The following is a 21,066-nucleotide window of genomic DNA, read 5'->3' as shown; positions in this document are numbered from 1 at the left end:
AAAGGTATTACAGGTCGCTACCTACGGCCAACAGGTAGCCCCATTGAGGGAGTTCTACTCTCTGCAGAGGGGTAGTCAGCATATTCTGATGCCCTGCCGAAAGGGTCCAGTGGAATCTGATCAGACTTTGAAGAATAATTTTTTAATAGAATGTATTTTTTTTTTTTTTTTCTATTTCACCCATAGTTGGGACCCTAACAGGTACTACCACTCCGGCTCAGAGTGAACCTGGGAGCAATGGCGATTAAAGGGTTTATAAGAATAATTAAAATTTTAACCTTTTGTCTAAGAGCAAAATGTATCTATTTTGATACTATGTCTTTGGTTAGTGAGGGGAAATCTTTCTGGACTGAGGTTTTTTTGTTTTTTTTTAAATTTTTGCCCTAATCCAATGTGGATCTAAGTGGATCTGAATTTCCTCCACATAAAAAGTATGGCCTTGTGCCTAATTCAGCCCTCGTTGGGAGACAAGTGAATAGAGACACAGGGAGGTATTGACAAAAGTATTAACATATAAATGGAAATCCTAGATTTCACCAATCAAGTTGGTACAAATAATTTCCCAAAGCTTGATTTGAATAATATTATGCATGTAAAAACTATTGAATTGATAATTTTTTTGTTGTGACTAAAACCATTTTTTTTCTCTTTTGTAGTTGCAATTTCATGCTCAATATTTGGCAACCCAACTCTTTAAGTACTTCCAAGAGTTAAAGAAAACTAGAACTACTTCACTAGTGTCATTTTACAGTTTTCCTCCTACACTGGTTGTTTCAATAAGGCTACACCATTACTTATAAGTGAAGGAGAATGCTAATAGATGCATACTTTTACCAAGCGTATTTGTGAATTTCATTGACATAATTAACACAATGTCAGGTCCACACTGGAAACCATTGTATCACTACTCCATAGTTTTTGTTTTTTTTACATAAATATATAATATACCAAAAATAGTTACTTTATGTTCTAAAATGAAAAAGCAGGGTATTACATTATATAATTTAAAAAATTATATATAATTGAAAAAATTTGCAAGTTTACAGATACAATAATTCTGTAAACTTGAAGCGAGTATAAATATTAATAGTAATATTTCTAGGACAATCCTAACCAGATGAAAAAGCTCAATATTTGGGACAGAGCATTGATACAAGAAATTAAATTTAAACTCTGTAAATTAGAATTTGCTATTTATTCGACATGGAAGACACTGAAAACTTAAAATTTTTCTTATTCCAAAGGTTCAAAGAATTACATACACACATACAGAAATCTTTCTTCAAACAGATTATTAAAAATTCAAATTACTTCTTGAGAAACAAAATCCAAAGTGGTAACTTCTGCAATACTAAAAAGAGCCTCTTTACAAGCACCACCATTCTTTATATCTCCAATTTTCTCCACCATCAATTCTAAGCAAAATCCGGCAGAGCACTTTGTAAATATTCCTTTCTGGGCAAGTTGGCTGATCAGTTCAAACTTCAAATTCAGCACCTACAAAATTTAAAAAAAAAAAAAAGAAAAAAAAAAATTTAAATGGATTAAATATTTTTCCAGTCATAAACTTGAGTGTGTTAAAAAAAAAAAAAAAAAAAAAAAAATGAAAAACGTAAAAATTATGAATATAAAAAAAATGGATATTCTTGAGTTTAAGCTGAAAATTTAGTCATGAAAATACCATTTCAAACTGTGTCACAGAGCATGGAAATGTGAGGATGTGTCTCAAAACAGAAGTAATAAAAAATTCTCTAAAGAACAATATCACTTTTAAAACAGACATTAATGATTCTTTATTTAAAACAAAAAACTTTCCTTTGCATTCTTTTGCCAGTTTTTTTTGTCATTTTTTTTTTTTTTTTTTTACATCGTAACTGCTAATTTTTTTTCTTTTAATAACACAATAAGTAAAAACTCATCATTTTTATAGCATTTTTAAAAAAATTTTTTTTTTATTACATTTTCACCACAAACAAGGCATATTGCCACTTTTTTGGAGGGGGCTACTATCAGGGACATGGGCATCAGGGGTACTGTGTAGGGAGTTGGACAGCAAGATGTCGGTTCACATTGCACTTGAACTTCTGCATGTCAGTACAGTTGGGGAAGTAGGGACCCGGCAGGGAATTCCAAAGTCTAGTTGTCCTGGGGAAGAAACTACTGGCGTAGAAGGCTCTCTTAAATCTAGGGATCTCTACTGTGAAGGGGTGGGATTTAGCTGCTCGTCGGGTTTGTCGGGGGTATTTACGTCGAGGGGGGCACAAGTGTTTGCAGTTCGTCAGAGCATTCACCGTTAAAGTACTTGTAGAAAAGGCAGAGGGATGCAACATTTCGTCAATGGGACAGGGGCTGAAGTTTAGATGACAGTTCAGGACCTATCAGATTGGCGACTCTCTTTTGAACCTTGTCTAGGAGTGAGAGACTAGAGCAGATGCACCAGCCCAAATAGGAAAACAATACTCCATACATGGGTGAATGGTGGCCTTATAGAGGTATAGGATACTTTCGCGCGTTAGTATCTTTCTAGCACGATAGAGAACCTACCTTCTTTGCAGCGGTCCTGGCAATACTCTCGATGTAATTGTTCCAACTCATGTTTCCTGAGAGCGTTAGGCCGAGGAGTTTAAAGGATGTACTTTTAGATAAAGAGTCATTGGCCATTGCTATTGGTGGTAGAGAAGGTTTCTTGTAATTATTGAAAAAAACCAGTTTAGTCTTGGCAGCATTGAATGTGACCATCCATTTATGTCCCCATTCCACTACAGATAGGAGGTCATCCTCTAGTGCTTCTGCCATTTCTTTAGATATGTGTTGATTTGTTTTCTTGTTGTGTCTGTTATAGAGTGTGGTGTCGTCAGCATATATACCCATCTCACAGGCAATTTTGTCAGGGAGGTCATTTATGAATATTAGGAATAACAAAGGTCCAACGATAGACCCCTGAGGCACTCCCGCATTTATATCGTATTGTTTAGATGTATGATCGTAGAGGACAACCTGGATTTTTCTCTTATCTAAGAAGGATTTAATTATGTCATGTTATCTAAGAAGGATTTAATTATGTCATGTATTCTTCCAGTGATACCATATCATCTGATTTTCCTGAGAAGACCTTCATGCCATACCCTGTCAAAAGCCTTAGATATATCTAGAGCTACCACTCTACCCTCCTCCGCTTTGTCCAGTGACTGGTATATATGTTCTGAGATTACAGTAAATGATACAGGAAATAAAAACGTATTTCGGTTAACAAATTCTACTTTGGTATTTTTGAAACTGAATTATTTACAGTTTGTTTTCGTTGCAACAAACTGTAAAACAAATCTTTCTAGACTAAGGTAGCATATAAAAAAAAAAAAAAAAAAAAAAAATTTTTGCTTAAACTAAAATAAAGTCATAAAAAGGTGCTCAATATCCGGAAAATAGCTTCTCTTCGTATCCCTTCTGCCAAAATATCTGGTGGAGAGTTTGTCACATACTTCTACTTTTTTTTTTTTCGGGGGGGGGGGGGGTACATTTTCGTGTTTTCGTTCGTTCTTTTATTTTTGAAATTTTTGTTGGGGTAACGATGGAGTTGACATATAATAATGAAAAACTTGTCAATATTCTTAGTATAGCAGGTGTGGCCAAACCGAACTTCATGTTGACCCTGGCAATGCTGGGTATGCATGCTAGTACAGATATAAAAATGTTCCACTTACAAAACTGGACTTCCTGTTTTATTTAAAAATAATTAAATTTGCATAAAAGAAAATATTTAAACATTTTGTACACACTTATTTTTAAAAATAATTTTTGCTGACATAAAATCAAAATATTGTGGTTTCATGGTTTTGAATTTGTTTTTAATGTTATAATATTTTATAAAAATATTTGATTTTTAAAACATTTTTTTAGAAAAATAGAAAACGTTTTCTTTTGTATTATTAAAATATATTTAATTTACATTTTACTCATTAAATCACACAAATAATAAAGTATTACATATTTTGTAAAAGATATTCTTAAAAAGAAAAATGTGTACAGAACTTCTGCATATTTTCTTTTACACCAATTTGATTATTTTAAAGCAAAACAGGAAATCTGGTTGAGCAAGCGGAACATTTTTATATAAATGCAAAATTTTTATCCGGGACTGTTTTGAATCGCCTGTTCTTCTGCATCACCAAAGCATGTACTTTAAGTGACTTAATCAAAAGAATGTTCATATTTTTTTTTTTAAATGATGAACTTGTTAAAAATCTCTTATAGCTCTTTTTAGCCAAAGATGTATTCTACAGACTTCAAATTATATGTAAAAAAGGAATAATTTACTAAAAAGGTTGATATGCCATTAAACTATACAGTAGATTTGATCCAATTTGATTCATGGCATATCAACCCTTTTTGGGTTATTTAATGCCGAATGCACGAATGCAGTAATTATGGAAAAAGGTTTTATGCTTAAAGTTGTTTATATTTTCAAACATTTATTAATGTTTGGTTGTTTTTTTTTTTTAGAAAATTGTTTTTGATTTTGCAAAGAGAAAGGATATAAAAAAACATCAATGTTTGGTGCATTTTTAGTCAGAAAGTAAGCAATTTCCTGATAGCACCAGAAATAAAACAAAGATTTTGAGATTGAAAGAAGTTTAATATCAAACCAGAGGTGAATAAAAACATCTTCCCCATTTCACAAAAGGAAAAGGATCAATGCCTAATACCCAAAGTTTCCCCAAAATGCTGAGAACAAAGAGAACCGGGTTTATTTTATTTTTTTTTTTTCATTTAACCTTGTATACAAAGGGTAGTACACATACAGCTATGCATCATGAGGAAGTAATTACTTTATAATTATTAGCCTTCCCCCCCCTAAAAATTTGGTTCTGACAGTAAATATAAATACCTACCATCATAAATATAATAACTTTCATATCATAAATAGTTTAACCTATCATAAATTACTTTTTGTAAAAAATTAAGGTACTAATGCACTTATTGATCTGTGCTGAAATAACGTTATTATTTAAAAAGCTATTCTTAACATGGGGAGGGCGTTTTGTACCTATTCTATACTTTAACCTTACAATTGAATAAAAAAAAAAAAAAAAACTTTAATTAAACTTGCAAATACGATTTTAAAAATAGTGCGGATCTGTAAGTGCACTAGCACCAAAATTAAAAAAGAACAATAACACCTTATATTTTACTCAATGCGAACCTGCCCATATCTAGACTGGAGAATTTGAATATATTATAGTTGGAAGGGGTAAAACAAAACAAAAAAGTCTAAACTAATAATAAAAAGGATTCCAATTATAAAAATGGGTTGGAATCCATAACTTAAATTACTTTATTACAAAGAAGAATTAAGACTGATACCATAAAAAATGGAAGTCCTAAACTTGGACATTTTTCATTTCTACTGGCACTGCAAATTTATTAGCAAAAAACAATTTAAAGAACAAAATCAACAACAAAATTAGACTCTTTCTCATAACATAGTATTTTTTAAACAACTTACCTATGTTCAAAATAGCATGAGTATACATAATTTTAACAATCTGGAGTAATTAAAAAATAATATTGAAATATATATATATATTTTCAGTGATTACGCACGTGCACACACACACAAAATAAATTTCAAGATCAAGTCAGCTAATGTATTTCCTAACTTCCGCCGTGGCTGCTACCGGAAGCGGTGACAAAGCAAATTAGTTTCTTCACTTTTATCTTTCTTCAGTATTTCTATTGGGAAGCAAATTATTAAAATAAAATATAAGGACATTGAAAAGTATACAATAAAAATTAACAAAATTATACATATAAAAATAACAATTAGTCTTTATTTGCACTTTTAATAAAAAAAAGTTTTTATTTTATAAGTTTTTTATTTGAATTTATATATGTTAATGAATGTATAAAAATAAAATTATTGAAATCCAAATAATAAAATTTCAAACATCATAACATATCCAATACATACTATTCCCAAAATTTTCAAAAGTGTTTTCAATAATTCTTAAAAAAAAAAATTAAAAAAATAATTTCAATAATTCTTAAAATAAGACGAAAAACACTTTTCAATGATTATGAAATAAAAATGATTGGAAAAATGTCATAAAAAATACATGCACAGGAGATGCATGCGTGAGAGGAAAAAAAAAAAAGAAAAAAAAAGAAGAGAACTGATTTGCCTTGTCACCACTTCTGATAGCAGCCATGCCGGAAGTTAGGAAGTATGTTAGCTGACTATAAGCGATTTCAAATCTAATAAGTCTAGAGTATGTGCATTTCCAAATTTTTATTAGCAGTTTGAATGTGATGGCATGAATAAATTTATATTCCAATAAACAAAAAAATAAATGAGCTAAAATTTCTAAAGCTTTCATGTATTCATATTTTCTCAATTTATATAGATCCCCACCAAACTTTGAAAAAGGAAAGACTGGGCAAACTGTTTAACAGCCTCATCAACTTGAAATGGCTGCCAAGTGGTGCACATTTGAACACACTGAGAAAGACAGTAATAAGGAACATTAAAATTTAAACAGGGACGGCTATTTTTAAGATGTAGCTATTCAAACTGTTTAGTGACAAACTATTTACAACTTGGTGTAATCTTTGTAGCAATATAGACTCCTTTTTATTAGAGATATGAATGTATCTAAAAAATATACGGGCAAAATGGATAAAAAAACAGAGCCAAAGAAAATCAAAACTTGGTGCTTGTTTATATTGGCAATTTTTTAAATTAACGCCTTTCAGGTGGAAAGTACTTGCGTGTCATAGCAAATTAGTATAAATTCAAAAATTAATAAAAGTGATCTAGTAGAAAAATAATTACAAGTAAAAATAGAATTTATCAAATTATCAAGTTTTGTTTTAATGTGGAATCAACCAGGTTGATAAATAAGGGAGATAACATGTGACATAAATGGACAAATTAAGACTCCACCATCTTTAAATAAATGCATTTTAGAACGTAATTATGACCAATTTTTTTTTTTTTTTGTTTATGAAAAGTATGAAATGTTTGCACTTGAAATGCTTTTGGCTTAAAAGACCACCAATATAAATACACAAAATTTTAATGCTATGAACAGCAAAGCTAAATAGTTGGTTTAATTATGCAATACAGATTTTAGTTTTATCCCTACTCATCAAATGAAAAATAGATTACAAACATATGTCCAAGTGAATATTTTTGAATACACACTTTATCATACAGTCACTATTTATCAAGGCCTGGAAGCCAATCAAGGATAATAAATCATGTAGAAACTTACTTGGTTAGTAAAAAACTTACCTGAAAATTATTGTCTTTAAGTCCAGGTTTCTTACAAAGTGTCCTAATAAAAGCCTGAGTTGGGATTTCCTCTTTCGTCAATCCTTTGATAACCTAGAAAAAAAAAGATTTTAGAATAAATAAATTTCAAAAGAATTTAACCAAAGACATTTAAATATTTGTCACCAATGAATTAATAAAATGTAAAGTACTCAGTTATGAGCGAAAGAAATAACACTTTGTCTTCATTAACTTTAGCTATCTGCAGAAAACATAAAATTTAACTTCATATAACCATAGATAAATTTAACATCTTTCTGAATTTATTCAAGATTCATACTACATAAAAAGTTCAGTTTAACTCAGAGTATAATTTGGTTAGTAAAATATTAAGATCATGTTACTTCCATCAATAGAAAGAGCGATTGTTCACATTTATTTTCAACTGAAAAACAAATGCATAATCATTACATGATATGATGACTATGGTTTTTAAGTGTTCATTGCATGATGTTTTGAATATATAATTACTATCTGATTTGCTGGATAGATTGCATGAGAGACAATAGTTTATACTGACACTCAGTTCTGAGTAATGTTTGTCTAGGTCAATAATGTAAAGATAAAATGATTGGAATAAATTCCATGTTATCGCCAAAGTTATACTGTAGAAATCATTTGGTACACAAATGCAAAAGAAATAGTGGCATAAACAATTAAATAGATATTCAGTTTAACGAGTTTTTAGATCACACATTTGGCAGAGAAAAAAAAACTTGAAAAAAAATTAAAGATTTTCTAAAAATAATATCCTAAAACTTACCGTTAAAAACTTATCCATTGCTTCCAGACGTTCTTTCCAATTAGAGCTTGTTAATTGTGCTAAAATTTCACCACTCAAATGGGCTGCAGCTTTTTCTTCAACAGCATCATCCTATAAAAGGAAGAAAAGAAAAATCTTTCTTTTAAATAAACAAACCAATATTATGTGCTTTAGTTGAACTATTAAATTTGCTAACAATCAACCTTAATTCACAATATCATTAAGAATTTAGTAAAATATTAAAGAAATAGTCACAAACTATTAAAAATATATAATCATTTTTATAGGTATTTGGATAAAACATTTAATAGAGAAGAAAAAACAATGTTATAGGTGTCCAAAAATTGCAGTCTACATTCATAAGGGTCAGTAACTTTGTTTTTACATTTATTTGATAACTGAAAATTCTCACCGTAAGTACTGCTTCTACGTGTTCTTCTTTTTCACTGGCTTTGCCTTTGGATGCTGCAGTTTTCTTCTTTGGCTTAAAGAGAAAATATAAAATCACAATTAACTCCAGTAAAAATATATACAAACACAATAACGATAAAACTGATCACTAATAAAAACGAATCAAGTTTTTTTTCATTAATGTTAATCTAAAATAAATCTAAGTAAGCAATGGTCAGCAGACATTTTGGCAAAGAGATGAAATTGACTATAATTTCATTTTTTATTTTTTTTTTATTTAAAAGAACTTAACAATTTAAATTATTAACATCTTTTTTCACTTCACTTGCATGTCAATAAAGATGTTTAAAATATCAACATAATTAACCCTTAAAAATAAGTTGACACTAAGAATTTACATGACTAAGCCGGTTCATAACCATATTTTTAATTCAATTTTAATCATTTCATTCAAGTAATGGTCCAATTACCTCAAAAAAAAATAAATAAAAAATAGCCCTCCAAAACAAAGAAACTACATATCTGCTTGAGAGATATTCCTAGTAAGTATACTTTTCCAAATGTGAATCTTCATAGATTTAAAAACTTTTTCTTATTTTTAATTTGTCTATTTAGTGAATTTTCTTCAAATATATTCAACTCATTTTTTACCCAACAAATAATTTCTCAAGTTCGACTTGTTTTTGTTTTTTTTGGATTAAAACAAATTCTGCAATAATATATAACAATTATTTGTATTGTTTTTCTTTACAGCATATCAACTCTTGGGTTATTTAATGTTTACTCCATTTATTTTGGTTAAGGGATTTTATGCTTGAAATTCATAGTATTTTCAAGCATTTAACATATTCAGTCTTGTATATAAATCATTTGTAGATTAATTTCTTTTGTATGTGTATATTTTGTGAGTAAACACTGCAATTAACTTTTTATTCCATAGAGTAGTTTGGTTTATTAGACTTCTAGATATTAGATTTTTATGTATAAACCCACCGTTTTTCAAAAGGACATTATGATTTCCACACTGATGTCATCAAATACATAGTAACATCGTAGTATTTTGTCACATGCAAGCAAAAACAACGCATTTTAACATAAAATTGTTCACTTTGTATGGGACATGACAAACCACAAATCATATTGGATCCTTCTGCTCAAGCAGAAATAAATGCATAGTTTTTGTGGTCAATACATACTGTATTGTAAATGTTTTCATTTTTATTTCATTACTTTTTTTTTTTTTAACTAGTATTTTTTTTAATTTAATTTTCTTCCACACAACTATTAACCTCTGCAATTTAAATCATTTTTTTCAACAGTATTAAATTATTTTAAATTTCATATAATAAACAGTTTTTATTATATAACTTTTTTTTCCATATGTGAATTCTTAAAAATTTAAGCTTAAGAAATATTCTATTCTTTAAGAATAGAAAGTATTATCAAAATATTGTATTTTATTGTATAGAAATATTAAATATTAAAATTAAATATTAAAAAATATTACACAAAACAGTTCAGAATATTTTTCACTGTAATTTCTTATACAATAACAAATTATTCAAATGAGGATAAAATGTTGAGAATTAATAAAAGCTTCAGAATTTTTTTATATTTAAGGCTACATTTTATTTCTTTTTTATCAATTTGCATAAGCAAGTGGCAGTGGTTAGAGTGCTTGGGAAAAACAATCGTAAAATATATCATCCTGAAGGTTGGCGGTTCAATTGCTAGTATAGGCAACTGAAAAATACACTTGCAAATTACTTAGAACCTCTATCCAGTCAGGATTGATGAAACAAGGGTATGCTAGCCCCATCAAGTTAAAGGGTTATGTTTGAATTTCTGTCCAGATTCCAGAGTTTGATGAGATACACCTGAAGAGCTTGGAGGTTACATCAACCAAAAGGTCAAAATGACACTCAAGAATCAAAATACAAATAACTAACTCTCACCTCAAATTAAGAAACAATGTTTTATATATTAATGCAGTAAATATGTTACTAATTGCAACATGACAATTAAGTAGATAACATGAATTTTTAATAAAAATTAAATTTGGCAACTTTCGATTTTTGTCCTTATTTTGAACATGCACCAAAACTTTTAAATAAAAAAATAAAAAAAAAAACCCTCAAAATCTATATATTTTTGAAAAAAAAAAAAAAAAAATCTTACTCCAGATTTTGATGAAGCTGGGGCAGTCTGTGGTCGGTCTGCTGAGGTCTAAAATAAAATGAAAAATTTAAATAAAAAAATAAATATCTAATTCAATTTTGTTTGAAATAATTTTGAATCTTGCTGATTATATTATCACTCCCTTTCTTCTACCGATGCAGATTGTGATTTAACATAGATAAGTTCCATTCAAAATGTGCATTTTTTTGTGTGGTACTAACACCATTTACTTGTCCCCTCCCTGATCCATAAGGACTAGATGTGACAAAGTTAATTTTAATGTGGAGAAAATATAGTACACCAAAACAACCCACTCTGGATTGGAGAAAAATTAAAATTGCCTCCGTCTAGAAGGATACCTTCCCCTCTGACTGAGAATAGAAAGGTTTTGATGCCAACCAGAAGGTTGGGAAATACCGACAAGGCCCAGTTCATTCAAGTTAAGCACAAGCCATTGATAAAGATGGTCTCACCAACACTTTGATAGCTTATTCCTCTTTCTCTCACTCTTAATCATTCCACTCAAACAGAATTTAAAAGGACCATTTTGAGAGCCTTTTTTACAAATAGACAAATATTTTCAGAATTTTAATTATGATTATCACATAGATTAATTTGGTATTGTATCCAATAGGTCTTTCATTTGGATGTGGTCAACTTATTTCAAAAGTCAGTTTCTGGGTGGTCAAATGAGAATAACTAAAAAAAAGACTAGACAATTACAACTGGCCCTGCAGGGTGTGAGGCAGTCAGACATCTGAGAGTCAGTCAGTTGGATCTGTGTACCTTTCCAAACGAGATAAACCCTTGGTGTTCAGCTAAAGGATTATATTAATTGGATTTATGTTTCGATTTAGTCAAATGAAAGCCTTTCAGTTGCAAGTCTGGTGTTCAGTGTACGAATACAATTTGTGCCCCACCCTTCAGGGTGCTGCAATCTAAACACATTTACCACAAAATTTGAGGCAAAATCTTTTCTGCCAGAGTTCACTCTGCTATCTTGCATGGCAGTAAGACATGTACACCCACCCACCCCAAACGCTTCTAATCTGCAAAAGCAATGTTAGCTGTTTCTCACCCAAAGTTTGGGACACTCAGCACCTTAAATACCAAAACCGCATGAGAACAATGTGGAGTATTGACCTTGACAGACATGTATATTTTAAAAAGAATAGGGTTATTAAGAGTAACTTCTGTAGACTGATGTAGAATATTCATAGTCTCACTAGTTTATAATATTCTGCTTGTTATTTAGTTCATAAGTTATGCTTTGAAAAAAAAAAAAAAATACAATTTTTGACGGCCAAACTGCTCCAAAAAAGACCAAATTCACGAAATAATTTCAAAAGGCCTATCTGGCAACCCTGAACAAGAATGAGTAATCTCCCTTAGATGTAGCCCTGTTTTTTTGAATATCATTATAATATATGATCATTGTTGTAATGGTGTGAGAAAGGAACTCTTATTAATTTAAACATAACGGTTCTTCACCCAAGAAAATCATCAAAACATTACATAAAATGGAACATTCGAAAGAAATGGGTGAAAAAAAAAAGAAAAGAAAACTGGTCAAGCTCTATATTTTAAATACAATGGCCACTATTTTCATAAGAATAGTGTCACCCCTACAGGACAGCTCAGGTGCACAGGCTTGTGGGTTAAGATCCAGCTATAGCCGATACCTGTGGCGCCACCCGTGTTTTCGTCTTGTGGTCGAATTCGTCTTCGTCGGTCACTCTTCGGTTCCGCTTTCAAATCAGCTCCCAAACGTCACCTGGACTATCGGAGAAATATATTGCATTCACAACGGTGTTTCCAATTAAAGAAAAGAGAGTCAAAACTTAATTGGTTTTTCTTAACATAGAATTGATTATTGTCTTCGACTTTACAAATAGTAGTTACACACTGGCCTAGTCATGCAACTTAGGGGGCTGGCAGTTTTCTTTCCTTTACCAAGTTCTTTGTTCTTTATCTACCGTCAGTCCCGTGGGAAAGGACCAGTTGCCAGAGACATGCATATTGGAACGTGTCGCAAAAAGAAATCCCGAAAAAGAATCTCTCTCCCTTTTCTCACCTTGTTTTATCAAAAACGCTAGCTGTAACCCAACCCCCCTCACTCCTCCAAGGCCGCCCCTTTGTTCGGAGGGGGGGGGGCAGCAAGGGCTTGCTTGGTTGCCGAAGAGAAAGAGAAAATAATAAAGCAACCCTTTCATCTATTTAAGCAAAAAGAAAAGGAAAGAAAAGATTTTCCCCTCTCATCTTCTCTCCCCCCACCTCCGCTCCATCAGCGAGGAAATAAACGTTCTCATGCCAAGAATACGAAACATCACAACTAATTAGCCTTAACAGGTCTTCGGGTGGTCTCTACCTCCATCACTGGACGACATCTCTATCGAGAATCTATAAACACAGTCCGTCTGTTAATTTTCGGATTTATTTTTATGACTTATCCTGGCGTTGACATGCGCTGTGATATTCCCAATGAGGGGGGAGGGAAGATAATTTTGATTATCCACCAAGAAACAGACGTATTCTGTTTAAAACAACATCAAACCATCATCATCATTACATTAGAATTCAGTCGTGCGAATTCCTCTGAATTCGTGTCAATGAGACCACTTAGGCGACAAGCTGTTCCTTAATCAACTAGCAAGGTCACTCGGCATCGCTCGGTCCCTATCGGGTCACAATAGTAATAAACTCATTTGATGCATGTCATTGGTTTTTCTGTCACAAAAAATAAAAAAAAATTAAAAAAAAAAAAAATTCTTGCACTATCCAGAAAATATCAGCTTTATCAAAAGCATTTGTTGGTTAAATATATTTCTAATTTCAAGGAATTTCTATAGATCCTAATGCTTTATAATGAAGTTTTTTTTTCAGCCAAGATTAATAGCAATTTGAATTATCTGAAAATATTAGCACAATTAAGCATAAAAATAAGTCAGTATTGTATTGAGATATAAGAATTCTATTTTTTTTTCATTTTTAGAGTGATTGGAAAACAAAGATGGCAGTCGGAACAAATGGACATGTTTTCATGACTTTATGTATGCAATGATAGGAAGTGTAACTATAAAATACAAAGTTCACCTTGCTTCTCTCTGGTCGAGTAACAGGTTTTGGTGCATTGACTGCTTTTGCTGGTGCTGGAGCTGCTACTGTCTTTTGATTAGAGCGAGGTTGGCCATTTGGCAATAGCAATACAGCCTTCTCACAACATTCTTTAATCTAAACAAATAAACAAAAACAAAACAAAACATTATCATGGATGTGAGTAGCCAATAAAAAAATAAAGAGCTGAAATCAAGATTAATTTTCTAATCTGGGAGCTAAAATGTGTGCAGAGCAACATTAATAAAAAAAAAAAAAACTTGGATAATGTGCTAGTGATATATAATTTAAATAATTTTTTAATTTGTGAAGAAATTCAAAGAGTGTGAAACTCATGCGGGAGGAAGGAAGTCATCCCATGATGAACCAAAAGTCCCCCTACTCCAATCAAAACGATTAGTAAGTATCGCAAAATTACCATTTTTTTTTAAGGTATAAACTGTCATAAGGAAAAAAAAAAAGGGCAAGATGGAGAGATGAAGCAGAATACGAAAAAAATAAACAGGAAAACAAAACTAAAGATAAAACAAAAGAGATGAAGAAAAAAGAAATAAAATCCAGTCAAATAAGCAAAATAAAGTAATCAAATAAACTTTAATAATTTGGTAAAAAATCAGAGTTGTTTTTGTTTTTCTTAAAAAAAAACAACTCATATCATCCAAAACACTAGTGATTTAAGTGGAAATCTGATTTTTCTAGATTAAAAAATAAAAAAACAGTTCCCTTAAAAAGTGGTGAACTCACATACTTGTATTATTAGCTAAAGCCAATTAGATAATGCTTTTCATCTTGATCTTAAAAAAAAAAGAGTATAGAATAGATTTGAGAACTCGTAAAAAGAAAAAAAAATATACATTACAATGAAATTACCCATCAAACCAAAACAATTTTAATTCATTAAAATAATTTTTAAGTTTTTATACTGTTCACAAAAAAAAAGCTTCACAAATCGTTCCCACACATTTAAACTATATAGCTTTGATAGAGTTTCACTCTAATACATTCTATATAAATAATTAGTTTTTTGTTATTTTTTTACGAGTTCTGTTAGCTATTCTGTACATTTTACTAAAATAAAAAGTAATTAAAAAAGTTTGATATCTTTCATACTATATACGAGGTGATCAACATTTGTTTCCTTAAGGCTTTATTATATACCTTAACATAAAATACATGCTAAAACCATAGTTCTGGAGTTGGAGTTTGAAAAAAAGTTAATTGTTCTAATTAATTGTAATTTATATTTAACTGCATATGTCATCCCTCCTCTTCCTCTATGTATTTGTCTCGCCCTTCTTAATATGTTGATTCAATCAGTCTCTAACATTTCTTAATGTCTCTTCTGAGCATTTATAGAAAGAATAACTTTCCTTCATCTTTGGCATCTAATTTACATACATGTATCTGTATACACCAAACGCATATTTACATTAGGTGGCTAAATGATAAGTCTTACTTGAATAAGGAATGTTAAATCAAAATTAAAACTGATTTCAGATTAAAGAAAAGAAAGTGAAAAATTAAAGTATGATAAAAAAATAAGGAACGATAAATAATAAAAACATTTCCAAAAGAGATGAAAAACAAAAAACAACTCACTTTGATTTGTTTGAGGTTATCAACATCAGCAATGAATGGCATGATATTCTTCTCTCCAACCAATTGCATAGCAGTTCCAAGAGCTTCAAAAGATTTTTCACGAACTTCAGGGACGGGGTCATTTATTGTCTAAAAAGAAAAGAAATGAATCTGAAAGCATATTTATATAGTAAATATACAGTTATCAATTTTAATTATACTCTTCACAAATAGGAAAAGGTTCCAGAAGGTTATTACAGCAAAACTATTACAAACTTTTTTTTTCTTAAATCTTTCACTGCTAAAATGACTTCATTTGCAACTTGTAGATTCTTTATTTTAATCTATTTCAGAGCTGTCATACAAGTTTCTTTAATATTTAAGGCTTGATTATTAAATGATTTAAATTTCTAACAATCAAATAAAATTATAAAAAAATTATTCTTTAAAAAAAATAAAAAAAATTAAAGATATAAAGACAGAGAGAGAGAGCAAGAGTAGGTAGGTTACCTTCACCAACGCAATGCAGTAAACTTTGAGAATTTTCTTGGGAAGTACAGATGGGACAGCTTTGGCAATTGAACGAGCTAGAAATCCTGCAATTTCAGCTCTAATTGATGGGTTTTTATTCTCAAGACCTGCTACAACTTCTTCCAAAACAGATTCATAATTAATCTAAAATAAAAAATAAAAATGTCAGACTTTTTGTATGTTTTTTTCAAAAAATATACAACACATTTAAAAGAAAATGAAAGGTTTATAAAATTCAAATGCTCCAGAAATAAAATACAATATATTATTTACCTCCTTGCTAGAAGGTTAGACCCACAGTCAGGTGTGGTCCTTTGAGAAGCCAGCATACTAGGATAAGCAAACTATGGCCTACAAAAAATACCTGAGCAACTGTCGGCTTTCCTCAGTAGGTGTGCCTCAGACAAACTCTGAACATAACCATATCGTAGTCTGACAGCAACAAAGTCATTTAACAGATATTTTGAAGATTTATAATTTCACTTGTTCATTTAGCAATGAAAATGCTACTTCAAACTTATGTGAAATCAACTGCCAAAACTTCTCATGTCAGTATGCATCAAACGAAAAAAGATGTCAAATGCTCAAAAAAAAAAAAAAAAAAAAAAAAAAAAAAAAAAAAAAATATATATATATATATATATATATATATATATATATATATATATTCATACATTTAGCAATTAAAATACTATTTCAAACTTTTAGCATGATAGACTAGCATATAAACAGAGTGTCTTATAAAAATGCACTAGAGCATCTAAAAACAGTTGTTCATTTGTTATGACAAATAACAAAACGGCAAAATATGCATCAAACAGACTATATGATTACTATATTATTAATAGTTAAAAACATACAAGCACAGATTTAATGCATTTATCCAAAGATAATCAATCTTCATAATAAACAGTAAATGATATTGCCAAATAAATTATTTTTTATATGGCTATACTGCTTAGTGCAGTCTACTTTCAAAGTAGGAAATAGTTTGAGTAAATATTTTCAACATTAGACAAGCTCCATCAGTAACCTGACCTTGTTTTGATGATAGAAAAAAAAAACCCCTCTTAAACAGGGGTAAACAAAGAGGTAAGAAACAGACCACCATGAGATAATTTCTATCCAAATCCTCCTGTTTTACTAGGGCTTACACCTGCACCCTCAATTTCATTTCTCTAGAAATTTCATTCAGCTCCGATCTATTTTTAACCATACAGATTTTATCATGTTATCTCCTACAAGGAGGAGAAGAAAAGGAGGGGTAGAATTAGTGCAATATTTGTGCCTAATAGATATAAAATTCAAGCAAATTTTGATTTTTTTTTTTTAGATTTTCAAATATAAGCTTAATAAAACTTAAAATATTTTCTATAAGATCATACCCCCACCTTATTTCTGAAAAATGATCCCCTCTGATTTTAATTAAATTAAAACTATGAAAAACAATACCAAATTCTCAATCATTTTAAAGCTCCTTTTAATTGAAACTCAACTTCTCTTTTAAATGAACCCTTTTTTAATCATGTAACTTCTATTTTTCAGTTTTCACTACTACAGTAGGCTTTTGGTCACTTAGAAATATTTTAGGATTATGATTTCTTCCCCTTATTAAAAGATCTCCCAAGAATAATTCAATATCATATCAGTCTTATTTGCCAGATAGTCCACATCCCACAGAAATAAAGGCACATAAACAATCTATTTCTTTCCCTAACCTTGTTTTAAATCACAACTTTTCCAAGAAGCAAAGCCATCTGTTACTTTTTTTTTTTTTTTTTTTAAATTCAAAGGATTCTATCTTATCCTCAAGAAAACAATCGCAATTGAATGTGTTACGTGCATTTGCATACACCAAAGAGAAAATAAAAAAATAACTTACTGAAAAGAAAACTGCATCAATAGCATCTCTCAAAGCAACCACAACGGTAAGTTTTTTCTCCTTGAATTTATCAACAATTACACCAAAACACTAGAAAAGAAAAAATACATATACAATATTTTGGTCATTAAGTACCACCAAGAAAATAATGAAAGAAATTGAATATTTTTATAAGAAAATAACTTTTATAACAAAAGTCATTTCCCTGCCTCAAAGAGTTCAATGAATGTATCGTACAGTGACGAGTACGTTCTTTATACAATAATTTTTTTTCAGTTGCGATTACATAAATTATATTTGTTGATCTATACTGAAGCGTTTTGATTCCATTTATTCTTCATATTAGTGTCTTACCACTTACATATATTTTAATCATGATTTTCAAAGCTATAAGATCCCTTAAATTTTTATCTAAAAACGTTTATATATGTCATACTTTATCAATTTTCAAACTCACCGTATTTGCATAAGGTTTGAACTCTTTACGAAGACCATTAGCAATATTAGCTAATATCTTCCCAGCCAAAGTGACAAGCATGACATTTGTGTCTTTGCCAATAACCTATAAAATAAAAAAAAAAATTAAAAACAATTTATGTATGCATATGATATAATGATTGGGAAATCTTTGTGTGCATATGATGTCCAAGTATGCAAAAACCAAAAAGGGGAAAAAAAACAAAAAAAGTGTGTGTGTGTGTGGGGGGGTCTCACATTTATGAAACTATTACAAATGAATAAGAAAAGACAATAGATAGGAAAAGACCTAAAAGGAAGGACAGCATGAAACAAATTCCCACTACATGTCAGATTGGTTCAAATGTATCCTTACTTAACTGTCACATTTGAATCTGTCAAATGTTGTAAAATGAGTGGGAGGATAAATATTTAACTGAAATGAAGAGGAGCTCGGCTTTTGGACCAGGGAAAGTTACACATAAGTATTAAGAATAGTGGAATTAAATATTTAAAAGATATTTGTGGCTTATTCTTAAGAAAAAAAATATTTTAGGGAAATTATGCATCAAATATATAAAATGATAGATTTTTATTATACTTTAGATGTATATAATCCCAAACATGTCTATATTTATAGAATGTGAGGCTCATGTATTAGAATCAATAAGGTATTAGATTTGAAATTAGACATGGAAAGGGGGAGATAATTGCTGATTCAAAACTATCATTTAGAAACAACTGTGCATATATCACATCTATATTTTTAATCTAGTAGATTATAAAATTTTATGACATAATACTTTGTAATCATGCTCTAAATATCAACATTCAACAATGTTTATACATATGTACACATGTTTCAGAAATCTTTATTATCACTATTACAACAAAGTAAAACTTCAGCATATAGATTTTATCAATTCCGATTAAGACAGTTTCCAATAGATATATACATTCAGAATCAGTTCAAGAACGAAAAGTTTGGATGGATAGATCGGATAAAACATTTTTTCAATAAAGAAACCGTCATTTAACAGATATTTTGAAGATTTATAATTTCATTTGTTCATTCAGCAATGAAAATGCTACTTCAAACTTATGTGAAATCAATTGACAAAGCTTCTCATATCAGTATGCATCAAATGAAAAAAGATGTGTCAAATGCTCCGAAAAAAAAAAAAAAAAAAAAAATATATATATATATATATATATTTATATTTATACATTTAGCAATTAAAATACTATTTCAAACTTTTAGCATGATAGACTAGCATATAAACAGTGTCTTATAAAAATGCACTAGAGCATCTAAAAACAGCATTTATCCAAAGATAATCAATCTTCATAATAAACAGTAAATGATATTGCAAAATAAAATATTTTTTATATGGCTATACTGCTAACATTGTATCATGGGATCTATTCAAAGAGCAACAACTAGCTTCAAATCAATTTATAGTAGAATTTTTTCCTAACAAACAAAGCTTAACTTCCCAATAAAAACCAATAATGGTGTTTATAGTTCAAATATTTATTATGCCAAAAGACTTCTCCCTTTCAAAGATTTGTGTTGTGTAATCTTAAAAAAAAACAATACTTTCAGTTCTTTAATTTTACATTTCCTTATATATGTGCATGTTCTATGCGTCACATATGTGTGACAGCAAGACTCAGACCCATGCTACACCACCGGGAAAACCCAGAAGTGGCTGCCTAAAGTTCTACAACTTCAATCTTAATATCTGGGCCTCCTTAACTTGCTTGAATGCAACCCATGAACTATTGTGTGTGGGGTGAAGTTGAGAAACCATCAAATGTCTATCTGTAACATTAAGGAACTTATCAATACCAAACTTATTTAAACACCTCTTAAAAAACATGTAATAGTTACAGGCTTCAAATTCAGGTTCTGCTTGGAAACTGGTAGAGATGCTGAGTGGCTTCTCTGAAAGAGCTATATTTAACAAAAGATCCTTGAAGAGATGCACTTTAAATTTTGAGAATATGCCAATTATTAGTCAAGAAATAACTTTTTTTCTTTCCTTTTCAAAAAGTAAATTTATCCCAAATATCCTGTATTATTTTGTGATTGTATTCACTTGCAATGCACATTACATTTGATTGGTTGAAAATGTTAAGCAACTGCATTACTTATTTGAAATAGGCAATCTTGGGTTAACATTTGCTAAAAGTTGAAAGAAAAAATATTTATTAAAAATAAGTTTTGTTTTCTATGTATTGGCAAAACATTTTGAGAATATAATAATTGTTGGCCAAGAGGAAAAAAAGAAAAATGAAATAAAATAAATTAGGCTAACCTTAACAATGGTTTTTATGAGATGATTGTAGTCTCCAGGCTCTAGTTTTGGATTTTCAGACAATTTAAGAAGTGCATCCAAAGCTTCCTTACGTTCCTGCCATTTTTTAGCTTCCTGTAATTTAAAGAGTACAATAAATAAATGCAAACTGAAATCTCAATTTCAAAATCTCAATTCTTTATTATTACTGCTTGTTTTTCCTCAATTTTACAAATCTGTTCAAAAACACTTGGTTTATGAAAAAACATTTTTAATTTTCATTCAGTCAAAAATTACAATCTAATAGAACTTTATAAAGGATTTAAAATCATTTTCTAGTTACAAATTCCTTATCCTACTTTTTTGTACAGCATTAAGTTCATTACGTACTTAGATCATGCTTGTGTGTGTGTGTGTGCATATGATGATACAAATCACTACTACTTGGTTCAAACAAACTGAGTCACATTAACGCATAGCCAGGTACAGCTATTTAAATATAAAATTAACATTCGAACAGTAG

At 30.0% G+C, this 21,066-nt stretch overlaps 1 protein-coding gene across 3 annotated transcripts in view; it reads right to left on the bottom strand.

Moving 5' to 3' along the window:
- Positions 1–21,066, bottom strand: part of LOC145293193 (cytoskeleton-associated protein 5-like) — a 212,062-nt gene that overhangs the window by 96,163 nt on the left and 94,833 nt on the right. For all 3 annotated transcript variants that reach the window (XM_080139687.1, XM_080139686.1, XM_080139688.1), the window contains exons 9-19: positions 20,565–20,678; positions 18,245–18,349; positions 17,788–17,877; positions 15,885–16,049; positions 15,396–15,524; positions 13,776–13,913; positions 10,683–10,730; positions 8,506–8,577; positions 8,094–8,204; positions 7,292–7,384; positions 1,312–1,497 (exon numbers count right to left, since the gene is read on the bottom strand). In XM_080139687.1, the coding sequence (XP_079995813.1) occupies positions 1,312–1,497; positions 7,292–7,384; positions 8,094–8,204; positions 8,506–8,577; positions 10,683–10,730; positions 13,776–13,913; positions 15,396–15,524; positions 15,885–16,049; positions 17,788–17,877; positions 18,245–18,349; positions 20,565–20,678 (1,251 nt within the window). The remainder of the gene's footprint in view (positions 1–1,311; positions 1,498–7,291; positions 7,385–8,093; positions 8,205–8,505; positions 8,578–10,682; positions 10,731–13,775; positions 13,914–15,395; positions 15,525–15,884; positions 16,050–17,787; positions 17,878–18,244; positions 18,350–20,564; positions 20,679–21,066) is intronic.

The sequence above is a fragment of the Euprymna scolopes genome, chromosome 14 (assembly GCF_053919585.1).
Source record: "Euprymna scolopes isolate OS-2025 chromosome 14, ASM5391958v1, whole genome shotgun sequence".
Taxonomy (NCBI): domain Eukaryota; kingdom Metazoa; phylum Mollusca; class Cephalopoda; order Sepiida; family Sepiolidae; genus Euprymna; species Euprymna scolopes.
The sequence above is the reverse complement of the archived record's forward strand: the minus strand, read 5'-3'. Positions and strand labels throughout refer to the sequence as shown.